The sequence below is a fragment of the Leptonotus elevatus genome, chromosome 5 (assembly GCF_054856555.1).
Source record: "Leptonotus elevatus isolate MCC_2025b chromosome 5, RoL_Lele_1.0, whole genome shotgun sequence".
In the NCBI taxonomy this organism is placed as follows: domain Eukaryota; kingdom Metazoa; phylum Chordata; class Actinopteri; order Syngnathiformes; family Syngnathidae; genus Leptonotus; species Leptonotus elevatus.
In genome coordinates, this window is record NC_141243.1 from 22,206,093 (window position 1) to 22,224,705 (window position 18,613).

At 39.1% G+C, this 18,613-nt stretch overlaps 2 protein-coding genes across 3 annotated transcripts in view; one reads left to right on the top strand and one right to left on the bottom strand.

Annotated features, from left to right (window-relative positions):
* Positions 1 to 2,290, bottom strand: part of LOC147174226 (breakpoint cluster region protein) — a 38,405-nt gene extending 36,115 nt beyond the window's left edge. Inside the window, exons 1-2 of one of the 2 annotated variants that reach the window (XM_086075885.1) lie at positions 1,997 to 2,290; positions 75 to 1,803 (exon numbers count right to left, since the gene is read on the bottom strand). In XM_086075885.1, coding sequence (XP_085932011.1) covers positions 75 to 1,410 — 1,336 coding nt within the window. In that variant the 5' untranslated portion in view covers positions 1,411 to 1,803; positions 1,997 to 2,290. The remainder of the gene's footprint in view (positions 1 to 74; positions 1,804 to 1,996) is intronic. The other variant, XM_086075886.1, reaches the window with a different exon arrangement.
* A 531-nt stretch (positions 2,291 to 2,821) lies between these two features.
* On the top strand, positions 2,822 to 18,523 carry ift81 (intraflagellar transport 81 homolog). Its single transcript, XM_086076119.1, has 18 exons — positions 2,822 to 3,066; positions 3,139 to 3,242; positions 3,337 to 3,517; positions 3,607 to 3,696; positions 3,859 to 3,924; positions 4,226 to 4,336; positions 5,627 to 5,711; positions 5,943 to 6,106; positions 6,184 to 6,279; positions 6,679 to 6,825; positions 10,729 to 10,878; positions 13,285 to 13,413; positions 15,098 to 15,187; positions 15,842 to 15,928; positions 16,131 to 16,202; positions 17,189 to 17,274; positions 17,536 to 17,581; positions 17,703 to 18,523. Exons 1-18 carry the CDS (start codon positions 2,923 to 2,925, stop codon positions 17,883 to 17,885), a joined length of 2,031 nt encoding a protein of 676 aa, XP_085932245.1. The 5' UTR covers positions 2,822 to 2,922; the 3' UTR covers positions 17,886 to 18,523.
* The last annotated feature ends 90 nt before the right edge of the window (positions 18,524 to 18,613 follow it).

The following is an 18,613-nucleotide window of genomic DNA, read 5'->3' on the forward strand; positions in this document are numbered from 1 at the left end:
ACTTAAGGTTAATCACAAATCTGAATTAGAAACATTATTTGTTGTACAAGAGAGAGTATGCTTTGCAGACTTACCCAGATCACCTTGAACACTGTTGTCATGGGAGGTCCTGCTGGATGTGGTGGACTCCCCATCACTAGGCCATGGCTGGCCTGCTTTATGTACTCTGCTCAGGTCAGTCACCCCAACCTGCTGCTTCAGACGCTTTTGGGAGAAAGGCGTGGGTGGGCTGCTGCTGTCAAACGACTGCTGGGAAGGTGAGCGACTTTTGTCCCTGAACATCTGATCGGTTGTGGGACTGGGAGAAACATGGCTGGACTGGCTTGAGGAGAAGTCCTCTTCGCTGGATGTCAAGTTTTCATTGGAGCTGCAGTCTGGTGTGTACCCTCCTCCTTGTTCGTCATCAAAGCTGCCGGGAGAACCGGAGCGCCGAGGCCATGTTAGATGCATGTTCTCCTCGATGCTGTGGTCTCTAATGTGGATCACTCGAGTGTCCCCCTCAGTCATCATTCCACCGACATACACGCTGGTGTATGGTTGACACTCAGCTGGCTGTGTCTCAAACTTTCCTCCTGTGGAATGGATCTCACTGTCTTTCAGGAAGTGATGGGTGACCTCTGGTTCGTCATACGACCCATTATAACTGCAGTTCCCCTCAGTGGATCGGCCCCGCTGAACACACTTGTTCATGTCTCCTGCGGTGGTTGATAGGTTCCCTGGTACGGAATAAAGAGACCGCTTGCGTTCCATCTGCATGGCCTGACAACCAAGCGTGCTGATCTTGTCTGACACCTCCCTGTCGTTAACTTTGACCAGTCCTCGCTCGTAATGATACTCCATGTTCACGTAGAAGGGTTTGTCTGGTCCTCCCGTCACTGACAACCCTCTGCCATCTCCAGCTGTGTTTGAGTTGGCTCTCCTGATGCGCTCGAAGTTGGATCTCAGAGCCGCCACCGAACCCGGTCCCACTGGGAATTCGGAAATGTCGGACTCTCGGCAGACAGGTGTCTCCCCGCCTTTCTGTTTGGCACCCTCAACCTCTCCCTCTGAATGTGGTGTACACTTTTCTCTCTTGCCAGGTGCTGTCCGTGGCTGCACTACTGATACTTCCTCTTTGAGAGGCAACTGGCTGTCTGGACCACTTGAAAGGGTTCCATCCCTTTCCTTAGGAATCCTTTTAAACCCCCAACGCTGGCCATCATAAGACTTCCTTTCTTTTGCAAGAAGAGTCTGCAGGTAAATCATCCTAAAGCGCTCTTTGTTTACTTCCTTCTCCAAGTGTTTGACGGATGTCTTACATTTGTCCAGCTCCTGTTCAATATCACACATAGAGTTTAGCTCCATGCATGGCGGATCAGAATTAGGGAACTGGGCTATCCAAGCCTCCACAAATCCAACGGGTTCAACCATTGTTATTCTAGAATACTATTCACAAAAAATTACAAGGAAAAATCCCTGCAAATATGGTGAACCTAGCTTTCTATTTCCTACTATCTCCATGGTGCTGTGAAACGAAGGGGAAATGTGTTGGTCCACCTCACAATTAAGAAAAGCTTAGTCTTTACTTACAGACTCGTGCTAAAAAAACAAAAACAGCAACGGTCCAGATTCTTTACTCCTCCGGTGACAAGTCCAAAAACTGCATTGTTGTCCTCGTGCTCTGCTATTTCTTTTAAACATTTATTCTCCCGAGATCCTCTGTCATCTGTGTTTGCTGTCAGACTGACTCACAACACTTGGTGTTTTGGCTCCTCGTCGAAGAGCAAGCCACAGCAGAAGAGGCGGGGCATCCGTGTGTAATTACTGTACCGTGCACACAATCACACAACAAATTAAAAAACATAGACAATGCGAAACTTACTTTTCTTAACAACTGAGACTGTTACCAGTACAGTGAAAATGCCACACGAGTTTCGCACCAATGTGGTGGAAACAAAGAGTTGTTTTGCGATTGCTTTTGTTAACAGTCGAGGTAGACAAATAGCTTTTCACCTACCCTTTCTCTCCCATAAACTCTTGCCACGGCTTTCCAAAGATTTTGGAAACAACAGCACATTATGCACGGATTACGCTTGGTACTTCAAACAACTTCAAAGGTCACTGTGTTGCAATTATAAAGATGGGCTGTAGAAAAAAACATCTCCAACAACGCCACCTGACGGTTCAAATTAAAGTTCAGACAGACACGGCATGAGTGTTCAAGAACTAATATTCAGCGACGTTACCCTACGCAGAAGTCGTAGTTAGCTGTTCTGTGCTACATATATAGTGAACGGATTGTGTGTGGTTGTTTTTAACTGACAGTTAATTTTGAGCATTACAAGCATTTTGAAGCTTCTATCTGGTTGGCTGCCGACCCAGAACACATTTCCGGTATCCACGGCAACTGCACCAACGCGAAGAGATAGTGATGCATTCCCGTTTCATTAAAGTCTGGGATTTTTGAAGAGTTCTACCCAGAAAACGAAATAAGCGCCCGTTCGTTTGCACATCTGAATTTTAAATACTGTACAGCATGTGTCTTTTTAATATACTGTAGAGCTATACATCTTGTGTGGAACTTGGCATGTTTTATGCGTATTTCAACGAGTTTGTTGGTGTGTGTTTTGGGTCTGATAAGAGCCCTTTCGGTCACCATTGTTTTGGAAACAGAAAATACTTTGTAAAGAAAGGGAACGCGTACTTTCAACGTATGGTGTTAAGCATAAAAAATATCTGTGAGGATAAAGAGGGCGGTTTGGTTTCATTTAGTTAAGACAGCTAAGGTAATAAAGCTTGAACTTCCGACGTATTCACTACATGTAAACACACCATTAGTCTTTGGTGGCGAACGTTGTATGCTAGCTCAGGTTAGCCAACGAATGAGCCGTAAATTGTTAGAGGTTTTAGTGATTATATAAGCTACCTAAGAATCGAGGAACAATGAGTGAGCAACTTAAGTTTATTGTCGAACAACTGAACAAAGATCCGTTTAGGAAAACCTTTAATCTAATCACGTTCGACTCTCTCGAACCGATGCAGCTGCTGCAGATTTTAAATGACGTTTTAGCTGAAGTAGACCCAAAGGTAAGTAACGTGACAAAACTTTTGTCGTGCTATGCCAGTTTGCAATTAATAAATCGACTGTATTTCTTTCAGCAAGCTATTGATATTCGCGAGGAAATGCCCGAACAAACCGCGAAGAGAATGTGTGCTCTGCTTGGAATGCTGAAATACAAACCACCTGGCAACCAATCTGAGCTGTAAGTTGTTGTGCTTACGGTTAAATGAAACAATTTATATTAAAGCACACTTGAGCCTGTGTGTGACATTTTCCGACTCAATGTTTTGCCTCAGGAGCAGCTTCAGACAGGGACTTGTGGTTGGCAGCAAACCTGCTGTCCATCCCATCCTGCACTGGCTTCTGCAAAGGGTCCCAGAGCTAAAGAAGAGGGCTTACTTGGCTCGCTTTCTTGTTAAACTTGATGTTCCTGCCGAGTTTCTGACCGATGACGTCATCAGTGACACATATCATCAGGTTTTCATGCACCAAAACTCACTTCACTTATGTATGAGGCCAGTGATTGCCTCAACAGCAAATGAGCTAATGCATGTACATGTTCTTAGTATGAAGAACTGGTGGAAGGATTTAAGACCAGTCACAAGGAATGTGAGCAGCTCAGGACATCAGGGTTTTCAACAGCAGAAATCAGAAGGGTAAATAACTTTTTTAATTGAATTTATCAAAATTGTGATACTCAAAGAAATGAATGTATCCTTATTTTCAATTTAAGACGATGAGGAAATACATTTATGTAAATAGAAGACTGTATCTGTTAAACTTTTTTTCTAAATAGTATTTTTGTTGTTTCGCAACAGGACATTAGTGCAATGGAGGAGGAGAAGGGCCCACTAATTAAACGTGTGGAAAGGTTGAAGAAGAGGGTGAGTCAATTCCCCCAAGGGGCCATTTGCTCTTGTAATGTTCAGAGGGCTTTAGGATTTGCAGAGGAATGAAAATATAACCCTTCTCACATATTATCGGCTTCTTAGTAGACCTGACAGGGATGTGACACCTTGTAAAGTTGTTTTGATAAGACAGCAAAGTAATGGGCTGTTGATCTGACACCCAAGTCATTCCAAAAGGTGAAACCTGACTCCGTATGTCGCACGGTTATATTTGGAAGGTGCTGTCCACATCCAGATACTGTACAATCATAACAGTGTGCACTTGTCCTTCCACTAGGTGGAGTCAGTGTCCAACCATCAACAGATGCTGGAGCAGGCCAGGCAGCTGAGAGTTGAGAAGAAGAGAGAAGAGCATTTAGCCCACCAGAAACAAGAACAAAAGAACCAAGTAAAGCTTTCTCAATTTTCCTCACTATTTTGTCACCTATGAATCATGCATCAATTAATGGGGTGATCCTCTGCACTTGCTTTCTTTCCCTTGAGATTTATACAAAACAAGCACTGCAATGTTTGGTATAAATTACATTACAGCAACAGCTAAACACTTGACTCACTCTGCATTAATGTTGTAATAGAACATTTACAAAAATAATCCTGTCAGAGAGATATTAATTTCTAAATAAAAATATACCTTTATTGTGGTTGTAGTTGGCGATGATGTACCACTGCACTATATACTGAAAAAAAAATTGGTTTGTGATACGGTACTTTGCCCCTAGATTTGTCATTGTCCAATGAAACGGCGCCCAAAGTTTTTCTTCTTCTTCTTCATTTTGTCTCAAAAACAATATTTTTCGGTTACCTTATACACCTCAATATAATAGAGTGTAGGTTTGCAGCAGCTAAAACTAAAACACAACAGAGAACAATGTTAAATGAATCAGTATCTTCAAAACCGTGTCAATCAAAACTTTGTGAAGGCAAATCTTTTAACTTAACAATATGCTTAATTTTGTGGCCGATAGGTGTATATAAAGAGTATTTATAATCCACTTATGACTAGAATGTTTGTCAGTAATAAAGAGTCAAGGACTAAAGGAGACACCAAGGCGCGTTAAAGATAGTGTTGACTAGTTTGTATAAAAGGTTAGTTAAATAGCTATAGGATTGTGCAGGCGTGTGTCAATATTAAATAAAAAGTCCATAGCAGCATGTAGGCTTACATGAACTTTCTTAAAATATGACAAGCACTCACTTTTAAAGAACATTGAGTGAATTTTACTACTACTAATAGTATTGCAGAGTACGACTATAAAATGGCTTTAAAAAGAAAAAGAAAAAATTGTAATTATTACTTTTTTAATAATCTTTTTTTAAGAAAAGATTATTGAAAATTAGGAACGTCAGGTGATTTTTTTTTTTTTATCATAATCAATCGCATGACTTCACTAGTTAACTCACGATTAATCACAAATTTTATATCTGTTCTAATACAATTTTAAAAAATCTAGGTTTTTGGGAAAAAATGGGGAAAAATGTTAAATACAAATAGTTCAAAGGAATTTTTGACATCTATAGTCGTCAACGGCAGTGAATGAGTTAAGTATTATTTAAATCCCATTAAATCATGCATGAAATAATATATAATTTTAGGGTAATTTATAACAAACTTTGGATAAGAGTTTGCTTCTACAATTTTGTCATTACCCTTTGCTAATAACCACTCACTTGTGTTTAGTTGTTTCAGGGAGAGCAGAGGTTGCAGAGGTTGCAGCAACAATTAAAGGACATGCGACAGGCTGCAGCTGATGCCAGTCCAGACAGTAAGTATTGCTCTCTGCTTCAGCAGGACATAGAACAAATTTACAGAATAATTCATATAATTGCTATAAAAAGATCTGGTGCTGAAACGTTTTGTTGTTTGTTGTTTTCTTGTCCTTGTCACGGTATTTGTTGTGTGAGTGCAGTGCCAAGAGTAGCTACTTGCTAATTTGATAAATTGTCCATTTGAAATGCAATAATTTTCCAAATGTATTGAACGTTGTCTTCCACAGGCTTAATGAAAAGGCTTGAAGAGGAGATCAAGTTTAACTCGTACATGGTCACTGAGAAACTCCCCAAAGAGTCAGAGGTCCTCAGGCGTACAGTACAGTACCTTCAAAAAGTGGCATCAGAGCCCGCCATGGGTCATGGTGATCTCTTGGAGCTGGGGGACAAGGTCAGGTGCAGGATGAAGTCTGTATTCTTTTATCTTTGCTAAAACCGTTTTTTTGAAGTTACTCTTGGTTTTTGCAGATTAAAGAAGTTGACTCTCAGATTAATCAGCTGATTGAGAAGAAGATGATGAGAAGCGACCCGATAGATGACAAGCTGACCCTCTACAGGCAGCAGGTGATGGGTTTGGGATATTTTTGCTTTCTGGAATCTTTGGAATGTTTTATTATTATCATTTTTAATCAAACCCAAACCCTTTCAGAAGCTCAACGACTCACTTGGACAACAGGGCCTGATTTACAATCTCTGTTGATGTCAGGGATCTCGCGTTATTCGACACTACACCAAACATACACACAAGTGTGACTTAATCTGCCTGAATTTGTACACTGGGTCACAGTCATGCTATGATTCCTGATATCTCCAAAATGTCTTGTTACATGAAGAATTTAAATTCAGAGAAAATTCCTCAGTCATTTAATGATTATGATGTCATTTTTCATTCCCCCAGAGTTTTAAAATCCCCTTGAAAGCTGCACATTTGATTATATTTCCATTGTAATCTGACTCTCACAGGCCTCCATCATCATCCGTAAGAAGGAAGCAAAAGCTGAAGAGCTGCAGGAAGCGAGGGAGGAGTTAGCGGCTGCCGAGCGAGAGCTGAAACGCAGGACCAACGAGGCACTCTCCTCAAATGGAGAAGAGATCGTCCGTAGTGACGAGGTACACTTCTGCATGTGTTTGCAGCAGTCAAATTAATAGACTTGTTTTCTTAAAACAAAAAACAAAAATGTTATCTAATGTTGAGAGGCTTTTTTTATGGACACATTTCAGAAGAGCTGGGAGAGAAGAGTTGCACAAGCAGTGGCCAGGAAACAATTACGTCTAACTCTGTTTTGTATTTGCAATAACTGATAAGATCACTCATTTTCTTGTACTTGTATATATTCAAACCACAGAAAACACAAAATGCTATTTCTGCTCCTATCCAAACACGGACTGCTCACTGTCTTAACAGTACTCATCCCTTCTCCTCACTCGCCCCCACATTCCCATAAAACTCTATTAATAGAATCCAACTGAGAAGAACCAGCACAAGAAACGGGACTGACCAAAATGCCGGAAAGTCACCTTTTTCCTAAATCTTTTGTGTACTCACTTAAGTCAACTGAATGCTTTAAATAGACTTGGAGGCCTATAAAATTTGGTCTTTATTTTATTGTACGTCAAGGGATTTTCAAACATGATGTGATGTCCTCTTGATGAATAGTCCTGGATTATTGACAGGGAAACTGAAACCAGAGGAAGGAATCTCTTTTTCTTTTGTCTATTCATTCTGTAAGATTACTGAAAAGAAAGCACAATATAATTTGACGCATCCACAGCATAAAACCAAATGTGTCGGCAAGTGGATCCCTACCATGTCAGTGCTTTGGTCAAGAGAACTAGCTGGTAATCAATCTAAAATAACACGGTTTATGCACTGACAGCTTTGACAGATCTATCAACTTTATTTATAACACTGTTTATAACCAGAGAACCACCAACAGATGAAGACGGTGCAGCAGCCAAAATGTAGCACTTAATTTTACAGCCTGTCTAAAATTGCAACAACTGTTTCCTGATCTTTTTCGTGTGCTCTAAGCAGGGGAGCCGTTAGAAGGGAGAAAAAGGTCCATGACTAACATGGGCCCTAGAAAATAGCATTTTCAATTTGCCGCATTGAAGCAGTACGGCCAAAGTGTTGTTTCTTCACGACGCCACAAATCCTTGGCTGTGGCCCTGGCTGAGAGGATGCTGTCCGTACTTGATGATTGTGCACATATTGTACACTTTTCTGACTCTTGACATCTCTGACCTGCTACTGTGCAGAAGTGGGTGGTTTTTCTCTCTGATTAAATCTGCATCGCAGACATCTAAATGTAGCATCTGGCATAAGTTCACAGACACAGTTGCCTTGGCCTCAACTATGCATTTTTGCAATTTCTTTGAGACATTACATCACTCAAATTGGAACAAATCAGATGTTTTGGCATTAAGATAAAAAAAAATTAATAATAATTGCTTCTGAAAAATATTCAAATACAATTTGAATACCACAGTAAAATGTCTCCCAGCAGATTTATTCTCCATTGTTCTACGTAAGCAATCATTTGAACAATACAGTGGAGAAAATGTCTTTGTGCCCAATTTGATGAACTGATTCTTGTTCTATAGTTTCATTTTGACCTTCTTTTTTTTTTACTCCTACAGAGGAGAAAATCAGTTACACACGCACAAACTGGGGAAATATGAATATTTTGATTATAATTTTAATTGTTAACTCACTAGGAATGTAACGATAACGGCAATATCGAGATATTGCGATATTAAAACTACCACAATATAGTCGTCTTCTTGTCACGATATTAAAACGCAGTAAATCTGTTAAAAAAGTCAGGTTGATTTTCATTTGTGCAGTTCTTGCACCCTCTGGTGGCTAGTTTTTTTTTAATGCAGTTTAATTTTCTCAAAGCATATTTTGGCCCTTCTTCTGCAATATGGAACTTTTTTTCCAAAAATATCTTTCCAGTAGCCTTTTTGTTTGACCATTTATGAAATGTCTTCTTATTAGTAGATGAACACCTTTGCTGTTCACAATGGGTAGTCCTGCAAGCCTCTGGCCAATCGTTTTCAAACTGGATTCGGGTTCGAATCTGCAGATATGACGTAATGTGTGCTGTGTGTATATGAAGAAGGGTATGTGCAGTTTCATTTTTCGTCAGCAGATGGCAGTAGAGATTCAAAACGGAATATTCTACAATCCATCCATCCATTGTCTTAATCGCTTAGTAGCTTTAAAATCCATGCTAATCGTCAGATGAAGGGGAACGTAATATGCTTGTGAACAGGGCTGGACTGGCACAGAAAAATAACGGCCCTGGCATTTTGACTTCTGCCCACCGGCCCGGCCCGACTCCTTACCATACCTGTCTAACACATTGTTCTGCCACTGATATTTTGACTGATGTTGGTTCAGTTCGCTGTCTATATTCAAAATAGATTGATGGACGAGTCCCTCTAAATTGTGGGCCAGTCTCTTGGGGTAACATGGAGGAAAATAGTACCTAAAAAGCACTGCATCAAACCCAAAATACGCCAGCCCGCCGGGCATCTGCCCAGAATGCCAGATGGCCAGTCCAGCCAGAACTCAATGTTTGCGTAATATTAATAATATTAAGTGTTATTAGAGATTGTAGGTTGTTCATATGCATTGCTGTTATGTACAAAAGCACAATATTGTGTTTTTTTTCCATATGAGCTCATTGTTTTTACAATATTGTGACCTGTTTTGTATCGCCAACCTCCCCACAATATCGTGATAATTATCGTATTGTGAGCTTCATATTGTGATAATACCGTATCGTGATGTTTGGACATCGTTACATCCCTATTACTCACATACAAATTGCATGAGTTATTTGTAACTTTCCTTTTATGTCTGAAGTGTTGAAAAGCAATCAGTTGTAGTCACAAAGAGGTCCTTTGGTCCTATACGTAGGTGAACATAATGGAAAATGTGTTGTGCGGCACTGCTTAGTAGACTCTCCCATAGTTGGGGCCGTCAGCCACAGTGATGATCACTTTATCAGCGGTATTTTCCATTCTGCTTGTTGTGTCATCACCTGCCACCCACCAACTGCAGTGGGATGCCTGCATCTGGTCAGCACTGGTTGGCCAGTAGCGTGTAAAGTTTATCAACTGACCACATCACACTGCTTATATATAATGGTGTTGTAGTTAAGAGGCGATCACCATTTTGTGTTTGGTACACATCCTGTTCCCTGTGTTGCTGGTCGCTTGTATGTACGATTGTGTTCATCATTTTAGAGTGGTGAGCTGCTTCTTTGGTAACCGGATTCCTTTTGGGAACACACTGTTAGGAACACTATGGAGTATTATTCTGCTGTGTTAAGTCCTCTCTCAGCCACGACTGCCCTTGATGTCCTAAAATACACATAGAATATACTCTCTGAACCGTCCCTCCACCCACTCTATGTCAAGCTTCCCGGGTCCCCAAAGGACATGAAGCACATTCTGTGTTTTCTGGGACTGTTCTCCCGTGTCCTTGTTCATTTATAGCTGCTCTTCATTGTGGAGGAGCTTCACTGTGTCCCGATGGACAGACAGACAGATAGACACTCGGGGTGGGGCCCAACTCCACTTGTAGCGGAGATTCTGCCAGATGGAGCTATTTGTTGGACGTAGCTTGGCTGAACAGATCGAGTGACCATGCCAGATCAGGCACGGGCCCCCAGTCTGCTGTTTTCGAAATTCTTTACTCTCCTGACCTTTATCTAGGTATTGAGCAATATGCATCGAGAATATGCTAGAAGTTACCAAGATCCTTTTTGAATAGTGCAAAAAATTGTTGTGTACCTGTAGTCAGTTGGTATGGAAATAATCGAAAAAAATTCAATCAAATAAATGCAATTCAATATGCACAACTTTTTAACCGCTCGACATTTTCTTGTATCATTTCCAACTAAAAGTTGAATTGATAATTATTTTGTATAAAGTTAGATGTCAAATCAAACACGTTGACACTTGGCTGTATCAATTCTATGGTCTTCTGTTCCCTTACAGATGAAACGTTTGGTGGTGAAACTGCGAAGCAGGGGTACAGTATACAAGAAGAAGCGTCAAGAAATTGCAGAGCTGAAGGCAGAGTATGGAGTTCTACAACGGACGGAGGAGATTCTCAAGCAAAGGCATGAAGCTGTCCAAGAAAAACTGGTAAATACAAATGATCTCTCGGAGATCTCGTTCATCATTTGTCACAGTGGTTTCCTACTGTTATTAGCCAGTACGGCACGCAGCCTTAGTGGGGAGAAACATGTGAAAGGAGCAGTGCGGGAAATTAATTCCCTTGCCCCAATAGCTGATTTGCCCTTGAGCAAGGCACTCAACAGCTAACTGTACCCTCTGTGCTGCTCATTGGCTGCCTCGCTCCAAATGTTCTGTTTGCATTTGATCTCCCCATTCACACTGGCCGTGTTAACACTAGCGTGCTGGAAGCTTCCTGGAAATTGCTTCACACCTCTTTGTGGTCCCAGCGCCTGACTTGTTGATAGGCTGTCTGAAAGAAGCCATGGAGAGCTGCTATTTCTGACAGCTGCATCTGTTGCCCCTGCTCTTTCTGCATCTCTCAGAAAGGGAGTTGTTAAGCTGGGACCGTTTTCAGTCTCATCCCTTGGATCTGACGAGTTAGTAGCGCTGCAGAAGGAAACCGTTCTCTCCTTAAAGGAGACAATAGGCCTGATTTGCTAAAGGTTTGCACTTGCAAAAATGTAAACATTTTTGAAAAGCCAACAAAAATGTTAGTGTATTGTTGACGTAGCTGTGCAGTTTTGGTGCTACTTAATGATTCCAAAGTCTGAGTAACCAGAGGGAGCACCCATGACAAAATTCCTTTCAACTCTGTATTTTTGTGCGTCTTTGTCATTTCAGTGCACTGTGACAATTGGTGCTTGTCTCTCACAGTGTAGTTTTTAGAGCGGACTGTCCCAAGTTTTAAACGCAATGTTACGGAAGACAGGCACATACCTGCACACTCAAAGCAAATTAAATCAAACCTGTTGAAAACAATGGGGAAAAGAGCTTTTTGCAACATGGGCCTGGTTGATCTCTTATACTCTGCTGGCCGTTTTTTGTAATAGCTACCCTTGCTTAAAGCGACCTCTTTAGGTCAGAGGCTGCATCAAAGCCTTCTATATGCTCTAGGATAAATACAAATAAAAAATAAAATTAAACATATAAATACGTTTTTGGGACCATGGCAATATTTAAAATAGAACGTTTTTATACATTTTTGGGAGCACATGAGTTAACGACGAAGAGAAGAAAAAAAGAATGGCTTCCAAGCAAATCAATACTTGGACTTTTAAAGAGGTGCAAACGTTTTAAACAGTAACACCAAACACCAGGTAGAACAATCCATCTGCACTCTCCGTTATTTTTGTCAGTTTGTGCAGTGCACGCTAGCTATGATCACTGTGGCGTGACGTCACAGGCAAGGTGAGGAGGGGCTCCCGGATAGTGGTAGTGGAGACGCGCTGTTTTTTGGTAGAGCAGAGTAGATGGAAACAGGGCTTTAGCCTCTTCCACCCACATTTCTAAGTCCATCACCTCAAACTTCATTTTACGCTTGCAGTGCTCTCCCAAATTTTCCACAGTGACAAAAAAATACTTTTTGTCCCCGGTCTTAGTCGGTCTGTTTATAATAGATTAAGCATGAAAAGTAAAGTTCTACTGTACTTGGTTGTTTAATTTCACACTTGAAGTTATTCCAGACAGAGACCTATGTAGTGTATTTGAATAGAAGTAATTTAAGTCTGTCAACTTTCTTTGATATGTCCCCTTTACTGACTCCTGTACAATCATTTGTTAAACGGTTAAACTGTCCACAGATGAACTAACATTTGCATAATAGTTGATGATGAATGAAGGAAAGACAATGGAAAATCTAGAATTTCACTCAGTAGAAAGCAGACGCCAAAGAAAAAAATTATTTGTGACCAGTGTACCTCCTGGTTCATGGTATAGACAGCATAAAATGTTGGCAACTGGCATGCATGATTTATGGGTGGTTCCATATATGTTCTAATGATTCAAACTGTAAAATTAAATCCCTGTATCTTTATCCACACATCATGCTTTGATCAAAATGTAATGTGTCCTGTTATAGTTTTTGACAAAAATGTAATGTGCCCTGTTATTATAGTGTTTGACAAAGTTTTGGGAAATTAGAAAGGCGTCATATTGCTACTTTTAAAAAAACTACCGGTACCCAAGAAATCAAAGCTTTTTGGTAATTGCCCTGGATGATTTTTTTCTCTCTCTCTCTCAACACAGCACTTTTGAAAAACTGAGTTCTCTGTTCATTTTATCAAGGTTGAATCTTTTAATTAATTCTAAAAACCTGCATGAGATCTATGCACCATGTTCTTCCATGTGGTATTCCTGCTGCCCATCGTGCTTATTCTCATGTCAAATTGATACTAAACAAATGGGAATGAAAATAAATAAAAATTCTGTCATAGCTGAGATACTTAGCACAGTCGTAAATTGTGCAGTCTCTGTCTTTGCTGGCTTGTTTTGTGTCATGAACTTGCCACATTTCTCTCCCTTGTGTTTTTGAAGCAAACTGTGGAAGCTGAGAAGGGTATCTCCGGCTACAGCAACACTCAGGAGGAACTAGAGAAGGTGTCTACCATCAAGAGTGAGCTCGATGAAAAGAAGGGCCGCACGCTGGATGACATGTCTGAAATGGTAACATGACTATCGCAGCATCATTAGGATGTTTTTGCAGTTTTTACTGTTTTAATGTACTGTCTTGATGATGAAAGAACTTTAATTAATAGTATATAGTAGGTGTGTCAACATTGGTGTGTTATTTTAAAGTTCCTTTAACACCACAATTTATTTTTTAACCCGCGATTAATGACCGCCCCTTACTTGGAATTCCAGTCACAACGCAGCAGACACGTCCATGTCAAAATTTAGCAGTTATAAATTGAATAATAATGCATATATTTGTGGAGGCTGGGGTCAAGTTTTTATAATATTTTTATATATATATATAATATAATATTTTAATAATGTGCAGAATTTCACAAGTTACTTTGTGTTAAAGATTAGATAGCTCTTAACTAATTTGCTCCCAAAAACATATGAAAACGTTATATTTTAAATATTGCCATGGTCCTATTATATGTTTTTTTTTATGCTAGCACATACAAAAGGCTTTAATGCGGCCTCTGACCTGAACAGGTCGCTTAAAGCAATGGTAATTATTACAAAAACGGCCCGCAGGTGGCAGCAGCGTACAAGAGATCAACCAGGGCCATGTTGCAAAAAAGCTCTTTTCCTCAGTGTGTTCAACAGATTTGTGAATAATGATGAAACTTAACTATCTTCTAATGCTAATTGCTGAAAAACGGAAACAAATACAAATGTACTTTTTTTTTGTCTTGATGAAAGAAGACTCTAATCTTTCTTTTTGTAGGTTCCATGTTTTTATAGCAATAGAACACAATATTCTGTGCGAAGGGGGTTGCTTCAGTGAAAATGGCTAGTGGCAGAAAAATTACCTCAACACAAACCAGTATCACACACACTCGTTTTTTTTTACAGTACAATACATCTTTTTAACTTTAACTTAATTTTATGAATTATTATGAAATTACTGTGTCACTGACTATGATGAATGCAACCACATTTCTATTAGTTTGACATTGTTTTCCACTTTTATGTTAACAAGTACATTATACATTTTATTGTACATTTAGAACAGATATAAAATTTGTGATTAATCATGAGCTATTGAAGTCATGTGATTAATTACGATTACAAATTTTAATTGCCTGACATCCCTATTATATAATAAATTTGTGGAATGTGTGTGCGTGTGCGTATGCACGTGCGCGTGCATGCTTGTGTGTGTATATCGGTCAAAAATTTGGGTTAGATGATGGTGCAAGAACATTTATGGCCTAATCAGTTGATCCATTAGTTGAGAGGTTACTATTTTACTTTGGATTGATTATAAATTGTTTACCATAACATGAGTCCTCATAACCCATTAAAAGCCAGGAGTGTTTCTTGATATTTAAACAAATTGTGTTTCTGACATGAAAAAAAAAAAAAGCACTAGTATGTAAATAAACTGTAAATGCTAAAAGCTTCATATATTTCTGGTGGAGTTTTTCTTTATATTTACTGCATAGTGCATACATGTAAATACCTGAAAGCATTTCATTGGTGATGCTGCGACCGTACTTGTAATCCCAGCAATGGTCTCATTTAATCGCAGAATCCGTTTGTTGATGTTCTCAGTCCAAAGTAATCCCTTAGAAATGCAATATCTCTGCTTTGACCCTGGTTTTACTGTAATTGTGTATTTATTTAAAGAGGATAAAAGTTCCTCATTGTATTGTCGTCTCTGTTTTCATAGGTGAAACAATTAAATTCAATGATAGTGGAGAAGAAGTCCACTCTCGCTCCAATTATCAAAGAGCTGAGGTCACTGAGGCAGCAATGTCAGGTGAGCATTAACATTTTATAATGCAACTATATGATATACACTGTAATTCATCATAATTATTATGATTAAGAGAGCTTTCATGAAAGGAAAAAAAACTGTTGTATCTCTTTAATAATGCAAAATATTGCAATTATTTAAACTTATAACTACATTTTATACACACAATATGGAATTTCATGTGGAATAAACATTTAACATCAATGAAGCCACTGTGCTAAGCTATGAATCCATCTTAAATGTGGGATCAAATGGCTTAATTTATTAATCTATTACTGATTTCTGCTGGACTTCTGTATTGTCTATTATCATGACAGGGTATTTTAACAATCGTTTACATGCTCCAGAAATAAAATGCTTGATGGGAAAGCCCCCCACATTGCTCCGCCAAAGACAGAGGATTAATTTTTCCTACATGTGTTCCATCTTCCTCTTCAGTGGCTAATGTCTACCAATAAAACACTGCAACCGAAGGACATAAATAGACTTTGTAAGAGGCCATTGTTAGTTAAGTTGCTCAAAGTGATTCTGTGTTTTGAGTGGTACTATATTTGGACAGTGTTGAAATTGGTGTCTTGCTACCATTTTGTACAAAAAAGTGATCTCTTTGTGTTTTTGTGCTTGGAATATTGACTTTCTGCTCCAAAACCATACCAGGTGTTAACTCAGGAATATGAAGAAAAGAAATCCCAGTACGAAAATTGTGCTGCTGGTCTGGAGAGCAACCGATCTAAATTGGAGCAGGTGTAGTTTCTGTTCTTCTGTACTTAACAGTAGTGCCAATTTATTTTATTTTTTCCTTGTTCAGAAGTCTTACTTCTGCTTTGCTGGGTGTGATATAGTGCATAATAGTTTGCAATTGTTTCACCTATATATCTTTTCTATTTATATTAAATTCTTTATTTGTCTTACAGATTGTTCCAAATAACATTCTGATTCTTCACAGGAGGTGAAAGCATTGAGAGAGGAGACAGCACAGGAGGAAAACAGATATCATTACATCAACTGCAAGTCAGAGGCAAGAATAAGCAGCAGGCAGACACATAAGGCTGAAACCAAGTCGAACATTGCCAAAGTAGACTTGAACCGTACATTTGATGCCTTTTTGTAAGAAGCTACCACTACCACTAGGCCAAATTGTTTAGAAAGAAACCAGCTACCACCACTACACAATTGATGTGTTTTTATCCCTCAACATAAATATATTACATATTACAAATGTGAACATGAAAACAGGCAATTTACTTTCTGCACATTTGAAATGTATAGATTTAATATACAATGTCTTGCAACCTCTTGCAACTTTGATTCCTTTTTATTTTTTATACATATGAAATTTGTGCAAAGCACAAGTGCACTTTATATTGTATTATGAAACAATACGTGCAAAGCTGTGAACACAAGTAATGGGTTTATTGTTTGTATTAAAATAGCTAGCAAGCAAGCTAAATACAGTAGTGCTGTCTATCTAAATGTTCACCATCAAAATGGCTGTTTGCAGATTGAATGTATTTATGTAGGAAAGTGATGTCATGTTTTGCAACACGTCACATTGTGAATGAAATCTTGTAATTTCATATGTATAAAAAATAAAAAGGAATCGAGGTTGCAAGACATTGTATATTAAATCTATAATTTTCAAATGTGCAGGAAGTAAATTGCCTGTTTTCATGTTCACATTTGTAATATGTAATATATTTATGTTGAGGGATAAAAACAACCAGAATAATGAGTAACAGTTTTACTCAACTTTAATAGATCTTTTGGGAAAATGTTTTTGTCTCTTGCAAACTGGTTTACGCAAACATTTTAGTGTACTCTGTGTGTGTTGGCTTTATGACGCCTTTAAGGCTAGCTCGGAAATGCATGTTAGAACATGTTTAAAAGGTATTGAATTGTTTATGGCTGCGTGGGAAGGACAAAGGGGACAGATTCGGAAAGTGTGTCCCACCCTTCAAATACTGTCCTGCCAGTAAACATGAGCCTCCCATCTCTCTTTCACAGATCATAGAGATGCAAATAAAGCGGGCGGCTGAGGAAAAGAAGGCATATGTGTCCTCTGATGTCCAGGAGAAGAAAAAGGCGATCAGGTGAGCACGCTGAGTCAGGCCAACCGGCTGCTTACAAGATGAAAAACCTTTTATACCCTCCCAGAGCTCCTCTTACATCACAGTCAGTTGAGCTGCTGCCCTCTCATTATTTCATTACACAAAGAAGCATCAGAAATTTCTTATCGCGCATGATGGAACCACTATATGGATTAAGGGTGTATGAGAAACCACACTGAAAACAGTGGGTGAGCTCTTTTGAATTTGCTATGGCCTGTATGTGAATTATACCTTTGTTTGTAGGGAAGTATACATGAAGAACATTGCAGAGCAGGAGCTACTTGGCAAGGTGAGATGTTTACTCGGTCAATCTCTTAGGATTCGAAGATCATTTTCAGTAGATTCACCATGACGTGAGATGTTTGAAAAGATGATTATGCCATTTTATCTTTTTTCCATGTCAACTGCAGAAGTTACGTGAGAAACAGAAGCTGGTAAGGGAGAGCCACAGTGCAAACATGGAGCAGATGAAGATGTGGCAAGACTTGGAGCAGCTAATGGAGTGCAAGAGACAGTGCTTCATAAGAGTGCAGAATGAAGCATCGGTTGGTCAGGTCATCCAAGAAGGCGGAGAGGATAGGCTGGTTTTGTAAGGGCTAACATGCTTCCAACGCATGCAAATCTACACTACTCTGCTATTATTTATTTAGTTTAATTGCTTTATGAAAATGCATTATGAGTGCTGTTTCACTATGAATGGGATATCGACACTGTAACATTGGATTATTACAGCTTGCTTACATGAGGAGCAAAGCGCTCCATTTTATTACATGGTTTGAGATTTACAGTGTTTTAACTCTCTGTGAGCCAGCAGACTTTTTGAAACCTGCTGCTTATCCTTAATGTACTTTGGATCCAAGTATCCAGCGATAACAGCACACGAAGTGGAGTACCAGTGGCCATGGTCAACTATTTTTAGCAGGAATAACATGACCTTGGACTGTGTTTCTCGCCAATTTTGGAAATAATTGTTGCCATGTATACAATTAGCTAGTCTTATCTGTAGAAATGTTGTTTTTCAAGAAATATAACATTTTGGATATACCTGTTATGTTTTTGTGTGTTTTGTAATGGTATGGGAATGTTATGACTCATGTTTATTTTGACTAATTTTCCACCATTTAAAAAATATTACACAATGTGCAAGAGTAATGTAAACAAATGTTAGATTTTGACTTTTGTAATGAGCTTATGTAATAATGATTTCGCAATTAAAATATTCAAAATCCAATACATTATTTTAATTTATTCGTCCAGGTTATCCCAGCGGGCAAAAACTGAGGCACACTGACACTGAATGAGCACTTGCTCATATAGACAA

Bases quoted from the DNA above. Each gene is read 5' to 3' on its own strand.
- ift81 (XM_086076119.1), top strand. From the start codon at position 2,923: ATGAGTGAGCAACTTAAGTTTATTGTCGAACAACTGAACAAAGATCCG. The intron at 3,518-3,606 runs GTTTTCATGCAC...ACATGTTCTTAG, and splicing joins TCAGTGACACATATCATCAG to TATGAAGAACTGGTGGAAGG. The intron at 3,925-4,225 runs GTGAGTCAATTC...TCCTTCCACTAG, and splicing joins TGGAAAGGTTGAAGAAGAGG to GTGGAGTCAGTGTCCAACCA.